Consider the following 23,100-nt stretch of genomic DNA (forward strand, 5'->3'; position numbering starts at 1 on the left):
TCCATCCATCCATCCATCCATCCATCCATCCATCCATCCATCCACCCACCTGAGACTGGCCCAGGGCCTCCTGCCTGTAGGACTTGTTCAAAAAACCTCACCTAGGAGGCATCCTTGTCAGATATCTGAACCACTTCAACTTTCTCCTTTCGATGTGGAAGAGTAGCTCTGAGCCCCTCTCTGATGACTGAAATTTCATCCAATCTCTAAGCCCAGCCATCCTGCAAAGAAAGCTCATTTCCAGCGCTGCATCTGCAATCTCTTTCTTTCAGTCACTACCCAGAGCTCGTGACCACAGTTGAATGTAGGGATGTAGATCGACTAGTAAATCGACAGCTTTGCTTTTACACTCAGCTCTCTCTTCACTACGATGGACTGATGTAGTTGTGTTTTGTTTCTACCACTCTTCCCCCTGCTTTCCCATCTACTCTGTTGTCAAAAATATATCTTTAACAAAACAGTGTAATTGTGGACCTGAATCGAGGGGTTTTACTGACATAAGGTAGTTTATGTACATGAAGAAAATCTAAACTCTTCTACAAATCTCGCAGCAGCTGACTGCCTCCATCCTCAGCCTGCAATGCTTGGCACATCGTGCATCCCTCTTCATCACCTCCCTCCAACTGGAGAGACTTCAGTCAACAGATTGCACACAAACATACATGCATACACCCAGTGAAGGCGTTAGTAAGTGTGAGGAAATAGGTGGGAGCTGAAAGAGCACTGGAGAAAATCCAGAGACAGATGAGGGTCACAGAAAGGGACAAACACGCTGGATTTGAAGAAGGGCAAAAAACTTTAAAAGCCACTGGAGAAAAGCTTTAAGATGCTAAAAGAGACATTCAGTCCAGTCTGAGAGGTGCATGATCCTCAGTGGGGCTATTTTCCGTTTAAGCTATGAGTGAGGGAGAGGTGGAAGTAAAAAGAAACTAGTTAAAGAGCAAAAAGTCAAGATAATAAAAAATAAAACCTTCAAGACAACTATAGTAAGAGTTAATATATGATTCGTTACTGGCTATTATTGTTATGAATACAGTTTTTGATATATATGATTTCTGACTTTGCTGTTGTACCAAATGACTTACTTACTTACAATTTAACAGAAGTTTTTCATGGTCTGCTTAACACCACTCAGTAGCTCACTATTTCAAGTGGTGGCACATGAAAGTAACTGCAGAGAGGCACAGAGAGGGCAACATAAGAAGGGAATCTAGGTGAGTATGGGAAAAAACAAAACAGAACCTGATGGAGAGACGGTTAGAAGGAAGGATGGATGGATGGATGGTTGGGGACAAGTGTTAATAACACAGTGAGATTCTGCTTCGAACCACTGGCTGTTTCACGGCTCCTTGTTTTCCATGCTTTCCTGCAGAGGAGGATCCCATTAGCACTACTTTATAGCCTCTCTGCGTCCTCGCTCCTTCATCTTTGTCTCTTTTTTTCCCTCTTCACACACGCTCAGAATGGCCTCGGTTTACAACACCGGCCGTGTCTACTTTACAACATCCCTGACCTAAAAAACACAGTAGCAGCAGTCATCAATTTAGGCTTTTTACAAACCTATGTGTCATTTAATGCAGACAGGAGGGGGGGGAGAGGGTGGAGCGACTGCTGTAATATAGATGTCAGCACTACACGGTGATTTAGGACTTAAGTAAACAATCTTTAATGAGTGAAAACATTTGTAAAAGGCCTTTTTGTTTGGTTTTAAAAACCCAGCGTGTCAACGGAGTGATTGTACTTCCTAATAAGGTAGAGAGGAAGACGTGCACCAAAGTCGTTACAGTAGTGCTCGGCAGATCGATCCAAGTAACGGCAGTATCGATGCCAGCGCTGGCCCTGTATTTTCTTGGTATTGGCTCGATACCAAGTAAGTAAGTATTGCACAGTGCCTCTTTAGAGTTCATAAAGTGCAAATTTGGAGCCTATTCATTCAGTAGACATTCACAGCATAAATGAAAACTAACTGGGTGGTAACTTGAAGAAAAGTGAGCGATTTGAAGTAGATCTCTAGAGAGTAGACCATCTCTGCCACAGAGCTGCTAACAAGGCTAATAAAAACAATACAAGCTGTAAATAAAAAAAGAAAACCCAAAATAGCCATTAGTCAACATCACATTTACTGCTGTCATGAATGAGTCTGGGATAAAACTTGTTTCTTTGCATTACTGCACCGCAGACCCCCAACCTCACCCACAGAGTAATGGCACAGAGCCAGTCGGGTCCTTCCTCAGTTCCTGAAAGCTCTCCGTCCACCCACCGCAGCAGACGCACAGCTCTGGGGTAACGAAGTGCCCTCCCTCACTTTCCACTCTCTGCTCACCAAAGAAAAACACAAACCTAAACTTTCATTCAGTTGAAGCAATTAAAGGGGAGCGGGGGACTCGAATCCCCCCAAAACCTTCCTTCCTTTCTCGTTCTCAGGAAATCTGAGGCATCTGCCACCAACCCCCTCACCCCACTCCACACCACCACCATAACTACACCAAACGGAGCCAGGATTCATGTTGAGCAACTCCACTTTCACCACAAAACATTAAGAAAGAAGGACTTGGACAGATGCAGACAAACTGAACAGAAGCAGACAGTCTGCTGTGGTTATTGATGCTGTGGGGATTAGGAGTTATACAGCAAGAGGAAACAGAGAGTCTTTATAAGAAAGCTTATGCAACATGTTGGAGGAGTTCACCGAAATTTGCTCCTCTGGTAGAAATTTACTTTTAAAAACATTTAAAGTGCAAACAATTCAGCAAACAGAGGACCAGTGTCAGTTACTGGAACAAAACTGGTGTGTGAAAGCTTTGAAATTACCAAGACTTCTGTATTGATCAGCCACAAAATCCAGTTTGACAAAAACACAGTTTGACTAAACTGATAACACACAGTTACTGAATTCCCAGAGCAATCACTCAGAGCAGGCTGGAAAAATGTTATAAGTTAGGCGCTTGTACCGTCTCCCTAAGACGATTCCTAAAGTTGCTTATAAGACTTGCGCAACAATTAGAAGGCGTTTTTCTCCATTTCTCCAATAAAACGGTTTCATTTTCATTCTTCTGGGATGTCTCGAGTGAACAGATCTCTTCAGGTCAAACCACAGCAGCTCAACTGAGTCAAGGTCAGGAATCTGACTTGGCAAACAACAAAAACAACAATTCTGCTGTGGCATCATTCAAACTCTCCTCAGCTTTGGGTCACGGACTGCTGCCCTGTAAATGTTCTTGATGCCATTTTGAATTCATTGCTCCCTCAACGACTGGAGGGCGTACAGGCCCCCGAAGCAAACACAGCAACCTCAAACCATGACGCTTAGGTTAACTTAGATTAAGATATGGCAGTGAGGTTTCAGTGTAGCTGTGCAATTGTGTTTTCTCCAAACATAGCATTTTCTATTTTTGGCAAAAAAAAAAAAAAGCTAAACTTTTGTCTCAAACATCTAGGAGGTATTTTGGAAAGTGGAAATGTGGTGCAATATTTGGAAAGTAGTGGTTTCTTCTGAGGTTTCCATTCATGTTTAGTGTTTTTCCACTTTAATAACACAAAAACATCGATTTTAGCAAACTGTAGGGATTTCAGCAGGTGCTTCTCTGTGAACCTCAAGGTCATTTATCTCTCTCAGTACTGCACTAAGTTCTCTTGGTGTGATTCTGAAAGATGCCCAGGAGCCAAATGCTTTTGCAGCCAGTGCAGCTTTGTGCATCTTCTAAGGTCATCAGTTCATCTGGATGTTGCATTTTTAGTGGGTGAAACATTTCATCACTCATCCAAGTCACTTTTTCACTGTTTTTCTTAGATTCGATCTTCTAAGGTCCTGTGAAAGTTGTTTTGATCAACAGTGGTTCACAGGAAATCGTTTTTCTTGAGAATAGAAAGCTTTGCAAGCAACGTTATTTATAAGGAGGGGTTCTCAGCACAGAGGTTCATTTACTTTTTCTACATTTTTTTTTAATACTCTGTTGCTTTAACCTTTATGGTTTTGGCTCAACTGTTGGTGTTGTGTGAATTGTGGGTACATCGTGTGCGTCAGCCGTGCCAGGTTTCTTGAGTGGCAGCTTATACTTATAAGCTGTTTTTGTTTCATTAGTTTAACCAGATTGTGTTTGTCTGAAATTAAGTGTGACTTGGAAGAAGATCAGACCACATTTTATGATTAATCAGAAGAGAAATCCTGGGAATCCTGCTAGAGGTTCTGGTTATTATTCACAAATTTTTCTTGAGAGTGAAAATATGAAATTCCTCTTTTTGTAATATGACAACGTGTGTGTGTGTGTGTGTGTGTGTGTGTGTGTGTGTGTGTGTGTGTGTGCTGCCTCAACAGATATAAACTCTGCACCAAGCTTGCCTGGGTTGTTTTAGATCCTTCACATATTTTGATGTGCGTAAACGCACCAAAAGCACGTCGCCGTGCTCGTGAGTGGATCCCAGCGTAGTATATACTTGTGTTAGTGTGACAGTGCAAAGTGAGATGAGCTGCACAGCGTCGGGAACCAAGACAGTGTTGTGTCAAGCTCAGCCGCATTCCTCAGAGTTCAGTTCTTACTATTTTGACTATTCATCATAAAAACTGGAGACCTCAGCTCAGAGGTGGAGGCCAAAAGAGAGAAAAAATGATTGCAACATCCCAGTAACGCCAAGAGATTTCCGCCATTTCAACACTTTTCTTATTCCTCCTTAGCATTTAGCAAATCCCACCTCTGCTGTCATTTTAATTCCTCTGTTGGATTTATGTCTACCTCAAGATTTATGTCTACACAAATATTTACCGAGCAGACGCGGCAAACGCTGCTCGTCTCGGACAACAGACAGGACATCCACAAAGAAATGGATGTTTAGGGTCAAGCAGAAGCTCACTGCTGCCACGCGTCTCCCTTTGGGATCAAGAGGCTTTTGTGAACTTTATTCTGTAAACATTGTGCAACTCTTGTGGTATCAGCTCAGAAGAGTTGTTTTGCTGCACTCAATGCATTCCAGTCAACAGCTTACAGTCAGATAACGGCCTTAAAAAGGGTAAGCCATCTAAAAATATTTCCTCATTTCCAAAATCGCAAACATCCATCAATAAGTAAATATTGTGCATATTTCAGCGCAACTCAAATCCACTCAGAGAAAAATGTAAGAGACTTCTGGTCTTGATTGTTGCACTGTTGTTGTTGCCAATAAAAAAAAAGAAAAACAAACAAAAGTTTATCCCCTGGAAGTTCACTCTTGACCTTTAGAATCGCTTGACTGACATAAATCGTATTTCTGCTTTTTATTAGGCTTCAAGATTTTTTCTGTCAGGTAGCTTTGGCTGCAAGTACAAAAAGGTTACAAAGCAAAGCTTAGGTATATAAAAAATGAAATAAAATATATTCTGAAATATTCTGAGCAGTCCACCAGCCAAAGAAATTCATATGTGAAATCAGTTTTTATGTGTTTCCTGCTGTGAAGTTTGAATAAATAGCACTGCGGCGGCAATTCGTTGACTTTACCTGACATACATCTGGTCCTACATACAGTACATCTACTGCTCACTGAAGCCTGATCTGAAATGGTCTCAGTGGCCATTTTTAAGGAAGGGAAACAGGGAGAAAAGACTGAGGAAGAACTGGACCTGCGGCCACTGCAACTGAAATCAGTGGCTGCCGGTCTGATAGAGTGATAAATCCAAATTTGATATTTGTGGTTCAAATCATCAAGAGGTATAACAGCGAGCATCTGAAGCCATCTGTAAGACACAGTGGAGGCTCTGTCATGGTTTGGAATTCAGTCAGTGGTGTTGGAGATCTTCTCAAAACTCGTGGAATTATGAACATTAGATTTTGATCCACAATGTAATACCATGTAAGAAGAATCTGAATAGCAGCAGTTTAATTTGTAAGTATGATAATGATCCAAAACACATGCAGTAAAAGCATACCTTGATAGAAAAACACACGGTGAAGCACTATTAGTCATGGAGTGGCCTCCCCAGAGCCCGGACCACAACATTATTGAAGCAATGTGGGATCAACTAAAGGCAGAAACATCCAAAGAAGAGCTTTGAATGTCCTGGAGAACTATTCCTGAAGACTACTTAAAGAAACGACAAGAAAGCTGCCAAGAAAGTTCAGACTGTCCTGAAGAATACAGGTGGTCAAACCAAATACTGTAAAAACTGTACTTCCACGTAGGTTTGCAGATGCTTCCAGGATTTCCAGACCACTGCCTAGTTCTGCTGTTACAGGTAACATGTATCTGTGCTGTGCAACATTAGGTTATGGCAGCAGTTTGAATGTTTTTTCACTACCAACTTGTCACATACAGACTTGGGAAGGACCCCCCGGTGTTACATTTATATGCAATTAGGTAACGGTAATTTTTCAGCATGTAAAGCTCATGTCGTGAGGGTTTATATTATAAGTAAATCCATCTCCTTTTCCCAACTAAGCTGCTTTAATGCCAAACTCTAACCACGGAATTAAAGGGGAAAGAAATAAGGTAGCGAACAGGAAAGAAATCAGGGAGTAATAACAGAGCTAAAGAGACTGCAAAATGCCAGACTCTCAGACAGGACATGACACATACTTTGTTGGTCTGTACTGTTTTCTTTCTGCGTGTACTACTGCTGCGGCTCGTGTGTTAAGACGTTGACGCCAAAGGACACATTTACGCATATCGTTGACGTCAGTGGCATCTGATAGATGAGAATGGATTGCCAGTGCAGACATGGACTGAAAGAAAACCGATAAAATATATCACACAGGATTAAAGCGTATTAAAGAGTATGAAGAGCTATCAGGCAAAAGTGTAATTATATTTGATTTGGACAACACAGAAATGAGGATTTTCCAGTATAAATCAATGGCAGAGCAGCATGCCATTATCTGTTAATTTCTTGCTGTTTTAACTTTTTTATTTTTGTTTTACAAGGTTTTTTTGTTTACTTTTGGCTTCCATAGTGTCTTCTGCTCTCACTCATTCTCCCTCTTCTCGACTCGTCTCTGGCAGAGCTGTCCAGAGCAGAACAAAGGCCTGTGCTGACACCACATTAACACAGTCCAGAGCTCCTGTCATTCTCTCAGGCTACAGAAGAGTCTGATAAGCCAGAATGTGTGACAGGAGGAAAACATGTTACCCCCTCTGGACTCGTCTCAGCCCCTTACTACATTTATCCGCTTCCCCATTCCTCTGGTGATCCTCGGTGATACTGTCCCTGAAGCGTTTGGATTGGTATTTGAGCAGAGAGACAACAATGTCCTATTTGGCCTGTCGGAATAAACCAAACTATGCAGGAACTGACTCCATCATCTGTTTCTATCTGATGAGATTCCAGTCATGTTTTGTGGAAGAGGCTGTTTCACTTGGCTGTCGACAGCTTCATAAACAACACTGCTGTGCGCTGGAGGGATTTGGATAGCGTTTCCAATAGAGCCCGTCAGCCAATGATAATAACAACCCACTGACAGGACCGAGCACGGCCATATTCTTTTCAGATGTGTCAAAGACTGTTAATGTTAATGTGAGAAAACAGAGTCTGAAAAAGCATAAAAATGTTTGCAAACTCGTGATGCAGACAACAAACCCAAGCCTGGCATCCAGCTCCAGCAGCGGTGCTGCAGTGTATACACTGCCACTCAAGAGACCTGGCACGGCTGACGCACACAATGTACCCACAATTCACACAACACCAACAGTTCAGCCAAAACCATTAAGGTTAAAGCAACAGAGTATTAAAGAAAAAAAATGCTGGATTTTTCTAAGAACAGCAGGAGCTTGTCAAGTTTCCTCACATGTTACATACTGCAAACTTAATTGGTGCTGGAGCCGCCGCTACACCAAAGAAGCCTTGGAAGAAATTAGAAAATATAAAACCTCCAATAAATGCAGGGTTCAAAAACATACGAGCCTCTTTCGCACCAGTTAACAAAAACCGAAGCTCACGCCGCTAATGTGCCTCGGCGTGCAGTGACACATGCTTCTGCGGGTACACGTCAGCTCACAGACAATCAAGCGTCCACGACACATTAACTCACGCCTCCTCCTCCATGAGAGCGCATTACACAAGCGGGTCGGAGACAGACGGAGGAAGCGGTCCCGAGTTGTGGTTTCAGCGCCTCGCTGTGTCCTTCCTTCCTCGCGCCGGCTGAGCCAACTCTAAAGTCGGCTCCCTGCTATTAATTAAAGCATTAAAAAGCATTAATAAGCAGAGTGGGGGGGCTCTAGTCTCGACAACATCTGATGAGAATTAGGGAGGCGTGTGTTTTGGCACGATGACCCCGATGCCCTTTACTTTGGAATTCCTACTTACTCCCTGCTCTCACGTTCTCTTTCTGACGTTCTGAATTATTTAAACTTCTCTGTTACTGAAATTTCTCTCATTCCTCCTTCCCCGCGTGTTATCAAACGCTGGATTGAAAACATGTGGGTGAAGAGACCCAGAGGGCGAGCGCGACGGGGGATTACCGCCCGTCGTTTCCCATTATTAGAGGTGATTGTTATCCAGATTTCTGTTATTGTTACCTCTAGGCAGTGCACTCAGGGTCGATTTTCTTCTCAATCCCTCCCACCTGTCTTCCTCGCAAGCGGGGTGAGCTGCCTCAGTGACAGAGCTTTAACAAAACCACTGCGTCTTCTAGCCGCTCTCCAACAATTACAGTCCGACAGGCCCCCTGTGAATCTGATGATTGCACGTTTGGTAACAAAAAATAATAATTATGTATCAACCCCTAACCTCATGCAATGACAGCATGTAACACTACACAGTGTAACTGGAGATTTAACAGAGCAGAGACGGACATATGGAAGACAAATTAATGTGTCATTACACAAGCCGCTGGCCAGTGTTTTAACATGATTGTCTGCAGCGCGTTAGGCCGAAAATTAATGAACTGCCACAAAGTTTTTTTTATCAATTCTGCAGTCGGGCTTGTTCCAAGCTGATTTAACACATGCAGAACTGCTGCCTCAACATTTCTGTTCAGCAAGGATGTATTTATTATTTATGTCTGGGAACTGTTAGACATGAATCTCTCTGATATCTTGAATTTCATAATCTAATCCGAGAGATGATTTCAAATGTTTCTGATCGTAAGAGTCTCTTATCTTAACAAAGATCTACACACAATACGCAGAATCTGTAAGCAAGACTTTGTGGTTTTGACCTATAATCCAACTTCTGTTTACCAATCACGGTTGAGCAAAAAGTCCATGTGGGAAAAAAAAGAGAAAAAAGAGAATGTAAACAATGACCAGAGCAACAAACGTGAAGTTTTGAACTGGACTAATGATATCAGCTAACTGGATATCTGTTGCGTTTACTGGAAGCCTAAAAAAATCTGCCCTTTCCCCAGAAGTTAAGTCAGCAGAAAAGTTGATTGAGTCCCAGATTGTCCTCAAACAGTCCTTCCAAACACGAGTCTTTCCACTCTTTGTCCATCTTTATTTAGACATTTTAAGTTAACTTTAATATTAACAATCTCCAGAATCTGCAGAAAAAAATTAGTTCCATTTGTCCAAAATAATGCTTTAAGACATTTCTTTTCACACTACAACCATCTTTACTCCCATGTTTAGGATTCTTTGACTATAGAGTGAAAACCCAAAAGAGGAATATTAAACATGCTTCCTTTGTTTTCTGTTCTTTGGAGATTAACACAACATGGGGTGGATTAAATCATATTACGTCAAAAAAAACATACTCAGAGATTGGAAATTCGACTCTAAGAAATTCCAGGAAAGGTGATAGGAAAGGTAAATGTTTGTGTTCAGAAGAACAAAAGACAAAAAGAGAAAGCTCTCCAACATCACCACTTCAGCTGTGCACTTTAACCCGTCTGCAGCTGGTCTTCGACACAAACAGTTTTTACATTATTACAGCTTTTAATGAAACATGTAGCTTATGGATTTTATGGATCACAGCCCAAGAGATAAATCAATGTATGTGCACCTCATTAATATATGCCTGGACATGTTTATGTCTGCATCACACAAACACATTGAGCAACTTTCACCGATGCTGTCATCTAAAAAGACAAATAATAGATCCCAGAGGCCCGACTTTCTACTAACTAGTAGTAAGAAACTTGAGGGTAAAAGGCAGAGCACTCTGGCAACGGATGACACAGATTCTTTTTTGTCCTCAAATGGACAATCACAAAACATACGTGCAAGTTGGAGCACTAAGAGTCACAGAAAAAAGGCAGTTCATTTTAAAAAGACAGCAGCGTATCTGGTGCATGTAGAGAGTAAAGAAAACCTTGGACGAGGTGTGATTAAAGGTGGAAAGTGAAGGTGGGAGCAGGACTCCCCTTCTGGGAGTGTAGGAGTCAAAGGTGAGTGAAGGATAATTGGGGTCCTGAGAACACAGAAACATCACTAACAGTTCTCCACCGCTATATCACATAAACTAGGTTTGGTGATAGCGATCTGTCTTGCGGAAAGCTTACACTGCGTTAAGTAGACAGGCTGCTTATTTAACATCCACCCCCGGTGAGCTCAGGAGCAACCTGAGGCTGCGATCGTAATGTGGTGGGGGTAAGAAACCAAAAAGGAGCTCCACGTGTCAATTTCGAAAGCAGGCAGGATTTGTTTTACTAGCGAAAAGCTTTGAACTTTGATCTTAGGTGTTAACATAACACATGAGGTGTTCTTTCACAATGTGAACAACATAATCTGTGCACAAATTGCTCTGCGTAAAAACCCAGCTGCGTAGGTCACAAGCAGTTTATCTCACATCTGCTACATGTGACATTTTTAAGAAGGATCAGTCAGCATTAGTGACTCGGGCCTTACAGAAAATTCATAGATCATCACAGCCAATATTAAACAGATATAATCTGCCCTACCTGTGCACTCGTGCTGCAGACCCTTGCCGTAGTATCCCTTCTCACATATGCAGTCGTACTGCCCGGTGTGTGTGCCGCACTTGCAGCTGGCCATCAGGTCGCAACAATCCTTGCCCGCTTCACACAAAGAAGCGCAGCGTGACAGATCCTCCTGGATGTAGCTGCCCGTAGGGAGGTCTGAGGGAAGCAAGCAAGCGCAGAGAAGCACAGGTTTCAATTACACCGCCTGAGAATAAGACATTTTCAAGTGTCGAGTTAAATGCTGGGTAAAACACCATCATTAAGGAAGTCTGACGAAGCGATTGGTGCAGACGACCAAAATATGTGAAAAATGGGGAGTCTTCTGGCACCATTTAACCTTCAGCAACTTTATTTTTGTATGAAGTCGTAAAGAAAAACACGGTCTTCAACAACTGCAAGATGAAACAAAGCTTTGCTTTATTTTTTTGTTCTTGTGTGCGCTACAACACATCTGTCAGACAGAGACAAACAGACATCTTAACCACAGAAATGCAGACAGAATGAATCAAAACAGGCACCACTTGTGAACCACAAAGGTACAACCGACTTTTAAAGCCTGCCAAATCATCTTTCTTGCATAAACTCCACAAGAGCTCGCAAAGGAAAGCCCAAAATGAAATGGGAGCTGTGGCATTACTGCCTGAGCCAAGGGGGGAAAACTGTCTTTGATGGTGTGACCAAGGCTAAATGTCAAATTTAATTTTACTTCTAGAAATTAACCTGCCGCCTTATTTGTTTTGTTTTTATTGCAACTGCTGGATGGCTGACAGAGCCACAGGGCCATGTGAAACCTGTCTTTGTGCTTTGAGACTGCTGTTGGCAGAGGGGCCAGACTTCAAGACAGAGGGTGAGAGACAGACCGGAGGCTGAGCTGATAGTACGGTGTGGGTTGGCTTTCATTCTCGTAGCCTTATCCCGTCTCACCAGCGCTTCTACTACTGCAGCCTCATCTGGAATTTCAGCCACTGTGTATGCGGACGTGGTCGCTCAGAGCCCGCGTAAGCATGTGCGTGATTTACAGCTCGCTCTGCACTCGTCTGTGATATTTTATGGTGAGATTTTAAGTTTTAAAACCGTGACTGGATCCCTATTTTCACTGAACAGTGGGGAATTTCCCTTCAAGTGTGGGAAAAAGAGCGTTGCTGCGTCTAATCTGCTTAGAAGTGAGGGCTAATGGCTGCTGGCAGCACAAAACAGAAGTTATCGTGTGAAATGCATGTTGTCAGATTTAATGTAAAATATTATCCACTTACTTTGAAAGAAGCACAGAAACTTAACGGGGTGAAAGCACTAGTACAGAAATATTGCTACGGGTCAAATGGTGACATTGGATGCGCTCAGGCTTCAAAGAAGCTGGCGTAGCCTGAACTTTTATTATTAAGAATAACATCAAGCATGATGTAACTCACCCCTGGAAAACCAAACGGGTTAAGTGGGAAAGAGGGGAGATTTGACACATGTTTAACTAAAGCTTTGACATGAGATCGCAGATGTTTCTTTTAATAATCACTGGAAATCTGGAACCTTTCTCTGTCACTCCTTACCTTCGTGCAGAGCTCGACGAGCCAGGGCCTCAAACTCGGCGAAGTTGTGCACCAGGTAGCAGTGCTGGTCTTTGGGCTGAGAGGCCATGTCGTGTAGCTCCCTGATGTTACCCTGCCAGATGCCCAAAGTGAAGATCTCAACGCCGCGTTCTCTCAGAGCCGCCGCCACAGGCCGAGGGTCTCCACCGTTAGAGTAGCCGTCAGTGATGAGGAAAATCACCTTGGTGGCATTACTGCGGGAGTGACGAAGGATTTGCTGTTGGAGAAAAAGACATAGATCACATGAATAAATAAAGTTGAACTTGGCTCAATATTCTTTTTAAAGAATCAGTAAAGCTGCTCAGTAAAAGTCCAAAAGAACAAAAGTGCACACATAAGGGCGTTACACTGATCAGCTAAAACATTAACTGACAAGCCAGTAAAATCTAGTGCTCCACTGGGACGCATTTGGTCCTGGCATTCATGTGGATGTTAATTTGACACAAACAGCCACGTCAGTGTCATTCACTGACAGCGGGCCCTCCCAGATGGACAACGCATCCTGCAAATTGTTTACAAATGATTCAAGGAACATAATAAAAAGTTTATTGTGTTGATCCGCCCTGCTAATTACCACAATCCCAAACTGATCACACATCAACAAGCCGGAAGCCACAAGACCACAACGATGGCGTTGCAAATCAACATAGATCACCTACAGAGCTCCGATGTCCAAGCAGACATGCACAGATACTTTATTAGGTACACCTTACTAGTATGGGGTTGGACCCCCTTTTTTATTTGCCTCGAGACTGCTGCAAGATTTTGGTCCATTCAGAGATTTTGGTCCATTTTAACAGCATCACACATAGGGGTGGGCGGTATAAACGGTATATGGCCAACGGTAGAGATTTTTACTATACCGCTCTACCGCGATAGCGCATGTTGATGGTGTCATCATCAAGCTGTGCCTGTTTTGGTCAAAACCACTGCAGCGGCTGCAAACAACATCATCTGCAAATTATGCCGGGCGACAGTAATAGTAAAGAGACGAAGCACTTTTGGAATATGAGGAAAGCCAAAAACTGCGCTTCCTCTACTTCCCTACCATTGATTCATTAATGCCGAATTCTCTCGCAGCTGCTCTATTCCCATGTTGTTGCAGTATATGAATGACTAACCTCGTATTATGGATGGATTATCTCAGTTGTTCTCCTGACTGAAGTTTGGTCCGTGTATAGCATCCTGCTATGCAATTGCATTTGTCCCTATCCACCAGAAACCCTCACGTTAACTTTTATCGAGTGGAAAAAAGTTAGCGTTCATCCTTCAGCTTCACTGTGCTAATGTTATGCTAATCACACAGTTGCTGCAGATTTGTCTGCTGAACATCCATGATGCAAATCTCCCCTTCCACCAAAGCCCAAAGATGCTCTGTTGAACTGAGATCTGGTAACTGGACGACAGTGAACTCACTGCCATGTTCAAGAAGCCCGTTCGGTGTTTTTCTGTCCAGTTTTAATGAACCTTTGCAAGTCGTTTTCTGTTTTCTGTTCCAACCTGACAGGAGTGGCACTGGGGTGGGCTTTAAGGTTTGACATGTTGTGTGTTCAGAGATTATGCATAACTTGGCTCTAACAAATAGTTATTTAAGTTACCTTTGCCTTTCTATCAGCTCGAAGCAGTCTTGTCAGGGTCCTGGGTTTTTGACTGAAGTGTTTTGAGTTTCCTGTGCTTTTTGTCACTTTGTATTGTAAATTATATTCTCATTGTTGGTCTTTAGTTACTCCCTTAAGTCTAGTCTCTTGTATTCTGTGCCTAGTATTTCCCTCTGTGTATTATTTATCATCTCTAGCCTCTTGGTTCTTTCAGTTCTATGCCTTATGGTTTATGTCTCTGTGTTTCTTAGTGTCTCTGTCTCCACCGTGTCTAGTCCGCATCTCAGTGTTATACTTCCTGTTTTACTTTGAAGGTCTGTGTCTCATGTGAGTGTATCCTGCCTTGCTTCCTTGTCTCGTCAGTTCTGATTTCCCCCAGCTGTGCTCTCCTTCTGTGTCTCATTCCCTCGTTATTCCCCAGTGTATCTAAGCCCTGTGTTTCTCATTGTCTCTCATTGCTGTGTGTTACTCTCTCCCTGTGTTTGCTTATGAGCTTAGATTTCCCAGTGTAGTTTTGTTTTGTATGCTTTTCCCCTGCTAGCAAATAAAGCTGAGTTTTTTTAGTTTAAACCTTGTGTCTGAGAGCCTGCATTTTGGGTCCAACTCCTGCCTGCCACACAGCGCTTCTTGACAAGTCTAGCCATTCTCCTCTAATATCTGACATCAACAAGGCATTTTCTCCCAGGGAACTGCTTCTCACTGGATATTTTCCATTCTCCAGACACATTATGATGCTCGGTTTGAACTTGGGCAGTCAGAGGTGTTTTGGCATTATGCTGTAGACCCTCAAAAATGTCAGAGCTGTCAGCTGAGACTGGAGAAGTCACTTGGATGAGTGACGGAACGTTTCTTCCACTAAAAGCACTACGTCCAGATGAACAGAATCAACTTTTTGGAATTAGAGAGCTGTAGTAGCAATAGCTGTAGCAATAGTCTGAAACATAGCTCCCATATGACACTGCTTTTATCAATGTAAATGAACGCTAGAGGTGGTAATAAGATACTTTTTTGCCTCTAGATAGAGCCAACAGAGTAGTCACCATTGAGATCTTGTCTTAATGGTAAACTAGCCTACCAGAAGACGTGAGAGCAGTATCAGAGTTCTCATCTAACTCTCTCCAAGAAAGTAAATTTCCCAAGATGTCACACTTATAGTCCGAGAAGTTTAAGTTGACAAGTGAGACAAACTTGAGCCGGACTTAATAGAGTCATGCGGTTACTGTACATGTTCACCATTCAAATACACACGTCCCACTCATTGCTGTGCATGCCAGCATGCGACCAATATAGCTGCAGCTCTTGTCACATGACTAAATTGAATAACGAAGAACGTCACACAAGACCACTAACAACAGCCCTCAATACCAAGGTTCCTAAAAACCCTACATCAGCAGGACAGGCAATGAGAGCAGGATGGGGAGAAGGGACCAAAAAAAAAAAGGAGAAAGTCTACAATTGTAATTATTTCTCCTACAGACTATGCAGCTGCTTGCCAGTGGTCTAAAACCGCCAGGGAACAGTGGGCAACACAGACCGAGTTGCTGTGTCCGCCCCAGACACCAGCTCCAGTTTACAAACTAACTTTAGCCACCGTTTACAATCCAGCACATGCAATTAGACAGGACATTAAAGTTAGAGAAACATATCTTTATTTTCTCGAGAGCACAGAACAAAAATCCAACACTTTGCTGTGGAGGCCAAGCTCAAAGTGTCTTGTTATGTTGTAAGTGGAGGTTGGATAAAAAGAAAAAGCAGTCGGAACAACAAGGTAGAGAAGAACCAACGAATAAAAGAAGCACAATGAGCCAAGATGAAGTCAGAAGGACAGATATCCACTTACACACTTACGCACTTATGCAAAGGCAAAAAGGGCATATCATAAAGAATTTTTTAACGAAGACGAAGATGGAAAGGAAACAAAGAAAAGCGTGTTAAGAGGATATTCTTCTGTATCCCGAATCCAAACAGCACATGATATCTAAACATGACAGATTGTAAAATACGAGAGGTGAAGAGAGACGAGACACGCAAGGGTGTGACCGCCGAGGAGCAGGAGAGTAAGCTCTGCTCTTTATTGTCTAATTGGCTCAACTTCAAGCAGCTCTGGCAGGACCAGAGTAATTACAGAGCCCGTGGAGCTGAAGGGGAAGAAAAGGAAGATGGAGAGAGAATAGATGAGAGAGAGAGAGAGAGAGGTTACGTTCTCTGATTCTCAAAGATCCAGCTGCTTGCTCTGGTTCTCAGTCCGGAGAGGCCGGCTACGCCCACTCCCAGCTGTCAGTGCACACTGGCAAGCCCGTCACCCCCTTGGCTCCTACCAGGTGTTAGCAGGGTGTTGTGTGAATCAAAATGTTAACATTTCAAGACTCTTCATGTCAAAACAAATGAAGAAGCTGGTGTGGATTAGTGAGCACTGTTAGCTGTATTTCTTTTTTAATGTCTTTTATTAGCTGTCTGCTAAAACTACAGTGGGGTTTCTGCTTTCGCTTTGAGTCAGTGGCTGGTGTTAGTGACTGTGGAGATGCCACCAAATGGAACATATGCATGCATACCCACTAATAATACCCTCCACATAGTTTAGGTCAGGGTATTAACATAAAGGCGACCGCAGGAGCCCGAGTGTGGGAAGGCACTGCCCTTTATAGTTACTCTCAGCATGCATCTTATCATTCGAGGCATAAAGCAGAGAGGGCAGCAGGTAATGATGCACAATGGTATTTCATGAATAGGAACAAATGCATGTGCTACTAATCAACAGCTGCTAAATAAAGCAGGTTTTTGTGTGCACAGGTATAAAATGCAGTTCTGCTTGATAATATAGTCATAATAGATATAGACTGCAGCTGTTTTTGCTCAGAAAAATTAATTTCCCCTGATAGAGCACGGGAAAAAAATATAATAATAAAGCAGTCATTCTCTAATAACCGAGGGGGGAGAGAAAGAAAGATGAAAAAAGTAGAATTTAAGCTTCAAAGAGTAACATGTGTTTGAGACTTAGCCAGCAAGCTGTAAAAGTCCGGGCAAATCCAAGTCGTGCTTAAAGTTTTTAAAATGTTGTTCTTTCTTAATCCATGTAATAACCTACATAAAACAACGAGATGACATCATTGTGCTTACACTCTTAACTGTGCTGAATCTAAATATTAAAAAAAATTCCACCAGCTCTAATAAAAAAGGGAATTTAATTCAAGAAAACCCTGAAACTAAAAATGAATAACCCGGAAAAAAAAGGGGCAAACCACCCGGGGCTGCAACTCTGACCCGACACCATGACGGCACATCGTAAATAAGCACAGTCAAACGCACTGGATGGGGATTTATAGTATCACATAATTTACTGGAGCAATCGTCTCATGCTTCATGGGCTGTTCGGAGGAACTCCGGACAGCTATATGTCAGCTAGAGGTTTCTCTGTGTTGTACACCCTGTGCATTTATTCAATTACACTCTGGCAGAGCCTTCAATGGTGGCCGGCGTAGCTCCAGAGAGGAGATAATAAGCAGGCAGCAGTGGGACAGCTGATACACCCAAACCAGATACACTTCAGTATCTGGTTTGGGGCCAGTGTTATCTGTCAAAGCATCTGTGATAGTGAAGGGACCAGCAGGCCTCGAGGGATTAGTTGTAAGAGCCATGAATCCATCTCCTCTCCAGCAACGCCTCAAACTCTGGCAAGAAGGAAGAGTGAGATGAGCAGCCCATATGTGGAGTTGATGATTTTTTTTAAAAAAATTTTTATGTACAGGAAAAATGTATTGTCTCTTAGACACACTGTACATGCAGAAATACCATCCAGCAGGACCTGTTTTCTAGAAACTGTATTCGTTGCTCTGCTGCACGCGTCGAGGATACTGCAGAATTTATCAGGGGTCATGTATCTGTGTCCAGTTTCTTGTAAGATCTTTTACACCTTCCCCTCCATTTTCTCTGCATTTTTTCCCGCATTTGGATAGTCATATTTAATTAGAATCAACCAATTAAAAGAAAAAATGATGAGTAAGACATAGTAAAGGTACATCAGTAGGCAGTCTTCAGTTACAGACTGTTGCATTTGGGGATTGAATGTCTGATTTCATCAGAATCAGTTTGTGAAGGTCCAATCTTCTTTAAACTTTCTTGCTCGATCTGTGGTCTTACTGGCTACCTAAAAGTTCTACTGAAAGCAGAATGATGTTTATCTTGTAGGGTGCTTCTCCCTTTGAGATTGGATAAGATGGCCAGACATTAGTCAGGAGGGACTCACAGAGCTGCTACTCCTCCATACTGAAGGCAACCAAGGTGCTTCAGGCATCTGACCAGGAAGCCTCCTGGGTGTGTGCTAGATGAGGCGTTTCATGCATTTCCTACCAGGTGTAGGACCTGCAGCAAACCCAAGGTGTGCTGGAGAGATTATGCCTTGGTACCATCTCAATGCCGTCCCGAGAAGAGCTGGAGGAGGTGGGATAAGCAGCAGACAATGGATAGATAAATGATTGGATGGATATATGGTATGATTGATAAAGCAGAGGGGTAATAAGATACTTATTACACATTAAACACACTCATTTTCAAAGATGGAAACCTGCAGAGGAAATAAAACCTGAGCAGATGCTTGTATGATTAGAACTTCAAAAGCAGGCACCTCATTGCATTTGGCAGAAGTGACTACAAAACATTTCCACACCTTGAGGGGCTAACGACAGTGCCAAGGTACCACAGCTGTTAATCAAAGCTTTATAAATGCATGGCAGCTATCCTGAATTCAAATGAGGACCTCTGTACCACCACCATGCTGCTGTCATCCCATCAGCCCCATCCCATAACTTTGATCAGAGCCTGAACCCACCTGGTTCTGAGTAAAGCTGGTTAATGATTCTTTCTGCATTGGCAGCAGCGGGCACCACTTGGAAATGTGCACTTGAGTATGTGCTCACTCAAATATACCGGCTGATCAAGTTGAATAGTGAAAAGCTGTTGTTATAATCCGCCACAGTTTTTTACTTCTCTGAGATCCACGTTCCAGAAACAAAAACTTTATTTGCAGGCATTCCACAGAGGACAAAAACAAGCAACCCAACTGCATCCGTTCGGAAAGCTGTCTCCCCGTCGGTCGGAAGTTGGAGGGCTTGTTTTGACAGGCTATCTGCTCTTGGCTTTGGTGGTAAGAATAACAACAACATTTCTGTAGGAGCCCAACAGGACAACATGCACACATTTAGGGACAATCACAGACACCAGACTCAATGTTGGTGTTATTGAGCAACATTTCAGGGACACATACTTTGGATATTTCAGAAAAACTAGGTCACTTACTCACTTACTTATTTGATTTTTTTTCTTGGTTGAATCACTGATTCTTTAGCAGTGTTGTTTCTGTTAGCAAAAAAGCTTCACAGAAATACAAAACCATAGCAGATTTACTTAAAGTAAATGTCTTAACTCCTACCTGTGGTTGGGTCTCATTTTTGAGGCAAATGACTCCTGAAATGTTTTGACTTGAGAGCACACGTACTCCACTTTTTTGGATCTCCTGTAGCTCCAACAGATTTGAAGTCATTTTTCTAAGCCTCTCACACATTGTTTCATGCCCCATCATCTCTGTTTCAGTGACTTTATTCCACAGAACTCATTTTCATCAGATTGGTTTCCACACGCGCCAACCAGCTGCTCATGCCCATAGAAAAGGATATTTGGCCCACAGCATGAATTGCAAATCAAGTATATTTACACTCAACATTTCTAAAAGTTCTTAAATAAAGTTTTTAGATGGATTTTCTACCTTTCAACTTGTCTGTTAAATGACTTGCAGAGACCTGAAAGTTGCCTCAGAGCAATCTGCCTCATAAATCTAATTTCATTTTGTTGCCAGTGTGAGGTTATTATCACGTGCTAAATCAAGTTTCTAATGCTCTGTGGAGCATTAGAAACTTGTGGCTGTGGAGTGAAGGAAAGCTAAAAGCTTCCAAAAATATCTTTCCTCTGAAGTGCTGTTTAAAAAAAAGCTGTACTTTGGGTTAAAGTAGTTCAAGTAGAAGGTTTTTAAAGGGTTCATGCTCTTCACTGAATTGTGACGACAGGCTATCAGAACTTTCTAGATAAAATGTGAAAAATGTTTCCTGTGATATGCAGATCAAAAATGTATGTTCTGCTTTGTGAGATAGTCTGCACTGATATATTCACAGTTTAATGTTAACATAGCTATTTATTTTTGTACTATTTTTTAATGTTTTGTCTATTTAAAAGTAGAATGGGAGGCAGAGCCTTGAGCTGCCAAACTAGGAGCTGCCAAACTAGGAGCTTCGCCTCGCTCCTAGTTTGGGAGCTGGATCTTTGGGAGCTTTGACTCTACTTTTAAAATTCAAGTTTGTAAGGCTTAAAATTTTCAGTTTTAGAAAGAGCTCATAGGAAGACCTGGTAACAGGTAACACTGAGTCATCCCTTATGCTGCTATATGCTCCGCTTTCTTCAACAGTTCCCTTTTTACTATAACTTAATAGGGCTCTGCTTGTGAAAAAGCAGCCAATGTCCAAAGAAAAACTTTGAAAGGCTTTCAAAAAACCTTAAAAAAACCTATTGTTCAAAACAACTTTTCAAATTTAGAAGAAAGTGTGGCTCCTTGGAAGCAAAATACAAGAAAATGAGGGGTTGTTCAAGACAAATTTAGAGGTATGTAAAGTATACAAAAGTAAACAAATTGAAAGCCATACAATGAAGGAATCCTATCACACTGTAGAAATGACAGCAGAAATAAACAACACTGCACAGTCTGTGTTCGTATGTCACCTGTAAAACAGCACAGGAACTGAATACAAATGCTTCCTAACACCAGCTTGAAGCAGTAATATTCTATTTTCTTTCTTTTGTTATGATGATCAGAAAATTAGTTGTAATAGTGAAGCATGTGCAGGATGTCCCATCCTTTTCCAGATCCAAACTATTTCTAACACATATTTTATCTTCTGCATTTCTGGTAGTTTTCCTGTTATTGTTAAACTAGACAGGATAATTTGTCTTCACTGATTTATTCTTTTGCTACCCATTTCTCCCAAGAGAGGTTACAAGAAATCTCCAAAAGTCCAAATAACAAGATTAATGATTTATTTTGACAACACAAAGACTATTATGAGGAGCAAACTGTTTCTCTGGGGTATGTGATTGGATCACAATCACTGCCTCGCTGAGCCTTTTCTGAAAGAGCAACACTGAGGCTAGTTGTCAGATAATTGAAAAAGCTTCTCATTTGCCAGCCAAGATAGCCTTTCGCCTTGACATCACATTGTTGAAATAGCTTCTCTCCTTCTCTCTGTGTCTCTCCCTCTCTCTCTCTTGTTGTTCCTGGTTGAGTTGTTGAGTTTGATGAATGGTGTTGTGACAGAAGCCATCAAGCTAACACACACAGCTGTCCAGCCTACTGTGTCTGGCAATTAACTAACTGTCCACACTCTCTCTTGGCCAACACTTCGGATGGCGCTGTACTTCTTAGTCAAACTGAGTTTGTTTAAAAATCCTCTCACATAGGCAGACTTTGGTGAAGACTTTTAAATTATTAGGTACTGGTAAGTATGTCACTGGTTGCCAAATTGGGAGCAATTTCCTGTAATGGCTCTCCTCTTCTATGAATAGTTTTCTAGTCCTAAATTTTTTTGCCAACTACACCCCAGACAGGTTAACAATCATCTATGCAATCCTCATGTAACGTCAAAAACACTCTTTGTGGTTTTGAGAACCTCCACTTAAGGCATAATGATTGATGAGTGATCTTTTCTGAAAGTTAAACTGAAATTAAATTGTTTTTGTCCAATGCAGCATAGAAATTGCATCTTCTCTCTAAATTACTCATCCCATGTTCTCATTTGAGAACAAACACACACGCACACAGTGACAGGCTGCTCTGAGCAACTGGGAGAAAAAGTGCTGATGTATTTCCACAAAGTCTTTTTTAAATACATTACGACACTATGTTACACTGGAAAAAAAGCACCAACAAAGCAATAGTCGTCTCAAGGTGCTTTATATTTTAAGATGAAGACACTAAATTCAAACGACTACTTTTGAGCATGCACTTGGTGACATTGGGAAAGAAAAACACCCTTTTAACAGGAAGGAACCTTCAGCAGCTCAGGGAGGCATTGATGGCGATGACTATGAGGCAAAATGTGATCACATTTTTTGACTTAATCATGAAGTATTGTGTGGGATATGAAGGTCAGGTGAGGTTGCTTGATATGCAGATGAGATTGTAGGGGATGTCTAAGATTTACATAAAATATTAGCTATATTCGATCTATATGAGTGAATTAACTAGGTCAGAAACATAAACAAATGGAAAAACCTGTGGAGGACTCTCGCGCCTCGATACTTGCACTTGATCCCTGATACAGATTTCAGATATTGTACAGGCTCATTTATTAGCCAAACAAGTTTTCTTTTGAAACCTAAGATAAGATCTTAAAATATTACATTAAAGCTGAAATGAGACGAAAAAATATTTGAAAGATTGAGAAGTTGACCTTACTAATTGTGATATTCAAATTAAAATGTCATTATTTCATACACTGGTACAAAAAACAGTTTATTTTGAAATTTCTGTTCCTCTGACACCGGTAAATAAAGGGAAAGAGCTGTTTTACTTCACTGGGAAAAATAAACAGGGGCAGTAATGATCTGAGTGAGACTTGGACATTATATTTTAGGTCATTCACAATTTCTCTTTTTTGTTCAGAGTTTGTTGTTTGGGGTTTTTTTGTGTGGACATTTTTAGGATTTAATTGATATGTACGCTTTTGGGCCCTGTACTATGAAGCGAGTTCAGTATAGCCAAAGTACTTTCTCCTTTCTGGCTTCACTTACCGAGATATCAGCCATCAGGCTTTGCAGTCAGACAAAGTTGCTAAATTACTCCAGGGGTTCGCAATTTAGCAATAAGCATATTCACATTAAAGAGATGTTGCTGGAAGTATCTGATTGTAGATAAGTCTACTGGTAACTGAGGGGTCTGGTTTTACAAAGAAAGATTATGTTTTTATGTTAGAAAAATATGCAGAGGTTAAACACATAATCTGGACTGAAAATTAAAACAGCTGCTGCACACAAAGCAGCGATGTGAGTGTATGTGAG

At 41.8% G+C, this 23,100-nt stretch overlaps 1 protein-coding gene across 2 annotated transcripts in view; it reads right to left on the reverse strand.

Annotated features, from left to right (window-relative positions):
• svep1 (sushi, von Willebrand factor type A, EGF and pentraxin domain containing 1) overlaps positions 1 to 23,100 on the reverse strand; it is a 111,070-nt gene that overhangs the window by 56,498 nt on the left and 31,472 nt on the right. For both annotated transcript variants that reach the window (XM_005750471.1, XM_005750470.1), the window contains exons 2-3: positions 12,368 to 12,623; positions 10,803 to 10,979 (exon numbers count right to left, since the gene is read on the reverse strand). In XM_005750471.1, the coding sequence (XP_005750528.1) occupies positions 10,803 to 10,979; positions 12,368 to 12,623 (433 nt within the window). The remainder of the gene's footprint in view (positions 1 to 10,802; positions 10,980 to 12,367; positions 12,624 to 23,100) is intronic.

This window comes from Pundamilia nyererei, unplaced genomic scaffold (assembly GCF_000239375.1).
Source record: "Pundamilia nyererei isolate P.nyererei 1_Seehausen unplaced genomic scaffold, PunNye1.0 scaffold00275, whole genome shotgun sequence".
Taxonomy (NCBI): domain Eukaryota; kingdom Metazoa; phylum Chordata; class Actinopteri; order Cichliformes; family Cichlidae; genus Pundamilia; species Pundamilia nyererei.